The 3,844-nt window shown below is 52.0% G+C and overlaps 1 protein-coding gene across 1 annotated transcript in view; it reads left to right on the top strand.

The window, feature by feature from the left end:
* Positions 1-1,111: 1,111 nt before the first annotated feature.
* pcnx1 (pecanex 1) overlaps positions 1,112-3,844 on the top strand; it is a gene marked incomplete at its 5' end in the record, with an annotated part of 24,871 nt that continues 22,138 nt past the window's right edge. Inside the window, 3 exons of the mRNA XM_060052761.1 lie at positions 1,112-1,291; positions 1,669-1,701; positions 3,667-3,841. Coding sequence (XP_059908744.1) covers positions 1,112-1,291; positions 1,669-1,701; positions 3,667-3,841 — 388 coding nt within the window. The remainder of the gene's footprint in view (positions 1,292-1,668; positions 1,702-3,666; positions 3,842-3,844) is intronic.

Raw genomic sequence — 3,844 nt, 5'->3', positions numbered from 1 at the left:
CCGCAGTATTTATTCTATAGATTAGTTCAAACCCTCTCTGCATTCGTCTCCCGTCCCTCCGTTGGTCTTCCTGGGGGCTAGGATCAATGTGTTGTCTGTCTGTCTCTCCGACCCTGGAGAAGGCACTCAGAGGAAGGCTCAACGGAAGTGGCTTCCAATCAGTTTTAAAAAGAGAGATCAGGCGTTGGAGGGTGTCTGGCTGTTTCCCTTTGAAGCGTCTCCGAGTCTTATCAAGATTGCCCCCCTCTCAGAGCGACGCCAACCGGTTGGTTCCGGTTTCGGGCAGACCGGCCGAGATGGCAGCACTCAGCGTTTGATGGTTTTAAAACAGTCTTTTGAAAGTGTTTCGCCAAACATGGGATCATTTGTACGGTTATCCTTCCTCCCTTCGTCGGGTGAAACAGTCATGAAACGGAGAGACGGAATAAGACGGTTAACATAAAACAACCAACAGGGACCAACCGTCTCGCTTTGTATGAATATTTAATGCCGGAAACGTTGCGGCCGTTCAGAACTCCTCCCTACGTCGCGAGCGTCCGATCAGCAGTCTCACAGCGAGCTTCACAACCGTTAAGAAGCCGTCCCAGAAGCCCCTCTGCTGTTGACAAGATAACCGACTTTCAGCACGTTTGATGCTCACCCTTCAAGCTAAGGATTTAGCACGGTCCACTTAAAAGGAAAAACGTCTAAACTATTGTTCTGGTTCGTTTAGAAAGCACTTTTTCCTTTTATCACAATTTTGTGCTATCGAGCGCAACCATTAACCTTGTTCCTTTCGGGTTTGTTTATAAATAAAAACCTTGAAAACTTTTTCCGATATTAATTATATGCCTTGATTGTTCTCAGCCTAACTCCTTAGTCGCGTTTCCTGAACGTCAACTGGACATTTTGTAGTCTGATGCTAAAGATTCCGAACGTTTTTGATTTGAAGATTGAAGGAAGATTGATCGGACGAATGATCGGACAGTGACGTTCGGAATCGATAGCATCGGCCGACAAATCGTCAGGTCGACCTCCGTTTCAATCATTCAACGCTTTTATCCGACCGCTCCCTCACTCATTCACACACACTCATTCAATCACTTCAACACAATCTTCCGCCCTTACCTAACGCGCCGTCTCCCGCGGTTACCGTAGGAACCGGGAGGTGCTGGAGAACGTGCTGGCCGTGGCGCTGGCGGTGCTGGTGGCGTTCCTGGGCTCGGTGCTGCTGGTCAACGACTTCTTCACGGACATCTGGGTGTTCCAGTTCTGCCTGGTCATCGCCAGCTGCCAGTACTCCCTGCTCAAGGTGGGCGGGGCCATGGGCCTGGGAAAAGAGAAGGCTGATTTGCGTTTAATTTGAATCAATACATTGATAAGAATATAAATCGCCATTGAATTTTAGAGATTAGGGGAAGGGGTCAACCTTACAATTGTTAGTGCTTGGCACTTGGTTCTATGAACATCCTACTACAGACAGCGATATATTGTTTCTCTTTCATCTGGTAAATGTACTTATTGTAAGTCACCCTGGATAAAAGCGTCTGCTAAATGTAAATGTAAACATGACAATTGGTTAATTGCATTTTTTTTGCATTAAATGAATTCAATTTTTTTTTTAATAATCGTGGAACGATTTAATTATTTTTACAAAAAGGGTAATCTCGATTTTTCTGTCTTTCCCAGAGCGTTCAACCAGACTCCTCGTCTCCTCGCCATGTAAGTTTTTAATCTGTTAAAAAGGTTCTCGTCTCTTTCTGCAACGTGGGTCATGAGGTTTGGGTTGTGGGTTTCACGTACACAAACGGTTGTGTGGTTGTTCCACGTACAACTACGTCACTTTGCCGTCGGCTCGGAGCATCAGTAACCAAGGGGGGGGCGGATCAGGCCAACCTCGGGTCGACCAATCGTACGGCCCTGTTGTGTCAGCTGACCACACTCTACTGCTGGACAGCAGGGTTAGCTTGCATTGTAAATAGGACAGGGCAAATGTGCAGAGTGGGGGGGGGGGGGGGGGGGGGGGCGGGGTTAGGAGGTCTAAAAAAGGATCATTCCCTCAGCACCCTGGGGTGCTCCAGGATCAGATCAGACTTTTAATAGATGGAACTCATGTACCTTATCTACTTCTGTCTTGTTGAGTCTCTCTCTCTCTCTCTCTCTCTCTCTCTCTCTCTCTCTCTCTCTCTCTCTCTCTCTCTCTCTCTCTCTCCCCCCCCCCCCCCCCCTCATCTTACCTCAGGGGGTTTCCCTCCCACCGATGTGCTAAACCTCGCCGTAGTGAAACATGCTATATTTAATCTGTTTATGACCAGACACGCTCTATTAATAGCCGCCCGTCCCGTGCGCGCCCCCGGCCTCCCCAGCCGTCCGTGTAAGCCCGGCCCGTACGGCAGTAATCCTATGATCCATCCTGTTCTTCTTTCATCTCTCCGTGTTCACACACTCCCCCCCCCCCCCCCGGGCCTCAGATCTGATCTGTACCCCCAGAAGACCTGCCGCTGTGTCGTCACGGCAACGCGGGGGGCTTTCTGAACCCCCTGGTCCACGCCGCCGTCGGTGGGGAGCGACCAGGGGCTCAGAGGATGTAAACAGGAAGTAGGTTGCCAGGCAACGAGCAGAGGTTATCCCGGCTGCTGCGTTACGGCAAAAGTACCCGAGGTCCCCGATGTGCTCACGAGGAAACCGATATGGGCGTGTGTGCGTTACAGCGATGTGAACCGGGAGCGTTAAGCAACGGTGATGTGTGGGCTGGCCAGGAGTCTCCTACCCGCTCCTCTCCTCTCCTCTCCCCTCCTCTCCTCTCCTCTCCTCTCCTCTCCCCTCCCCTCCTCTCCTCTCCTCTCCTCTCCTCTCCTCTCCTCTCCTCTCCTCTCCTCTCCTACCCTCTCCTACTCTCTCCCCTCCTCTCTCCTCCCCTCCTCTCCTCTCCCCTCCTCTCCTCTCATCTCCCCTCCTCTCCTCTCCTCTCCTCTGCTCTCCTCTCCTCTCCTCTCCACTCCCCTCCTCTCCTACCCTCTTCACTCCCCTCCTCTCCTCTCCTCTCCTCTCCTCTCCTCTCCTCTTCTCTCCTCTCCTCTCCTCTCCTCTCCTCTCCTCTCCTCTCTCTCCTCTCCCCTAGCCCTGTTCATACAGGCTTAGTTTCCACCGCTGTCACAGCTAGAGAGCTCCAGTTACGGATACAGTCATGATATGAGATACAGTTCATATTATATTTTGTTTCAATATAAATATAATATATATTATCTGTAATTACTATTTGTAATAATTATTATTATATATAATATAAAGGCCAAAGTACATATATAATTAGGTCTCTAATATTAGATTTTTGTTTTGAGAGCTACATAACAACGGCAGATTTGGTTAATAAGCCCTTTAGTCTCCTCCCCCTCCTCCTCGTCCTCCCCCTCTCCTCTCTGCCGTCTCCCCCTCCTCCTCCTCCTCCCCCTCTCCTCTCTGCCGTCTCCCCCTCCTCCTCCTCCTCCCCCTCTCCTCTCTGCCGTCTCCCCCTCCTCCTCCTCCTCCCCCTCTCCTCTCTGCCGTCTCCTCCTCCTCCTCCCCCTCTCCTCCGTGTCGCCTCCCATCCAGGGCGTCCGTCTCCCCTCAGAGTCCGACCACAGTGCCTCGGGGCGTCTCCTCGCCCTGTCCTCCTTTCTAACCAATCGCTGTCCTCCTCTCCTGCAGGGCCACAACCGCATCATCGCGTACAGCCGTCCCGTGTACTTCTGCCTGTGCTGTGGTCTGGTGTGGCTGCTGCACCACGGCAGCTTGGCCAGCCGCTCCTCCTCCCGCTTCTCCCTGTACGGGGTGGGCCTGACCAGCTCCCTGCTGCTGGCCTCCGCCCGGGACCTCCTCATAGGTG

The sequence above is a fragment of the Gadus macrocephalus genome, chromosome 5, assembly GCF_031168955.1.
Source record: "Gadus macrocephalus chromosome 5, ASM3116895v1".
Taxonomy (NCBI): domain Eukaryota; kingdom Metazoa; phylum Chordata; class Actinopteri; order Gadiformes; family Gadidae; genus Gadus; species Gadus macrocephalus.
The sequence above is the reverse complement of the archived record's forward strand: the minus strand, read 5'-3'. Positions and strand labels throughout refer to the sequence as shown.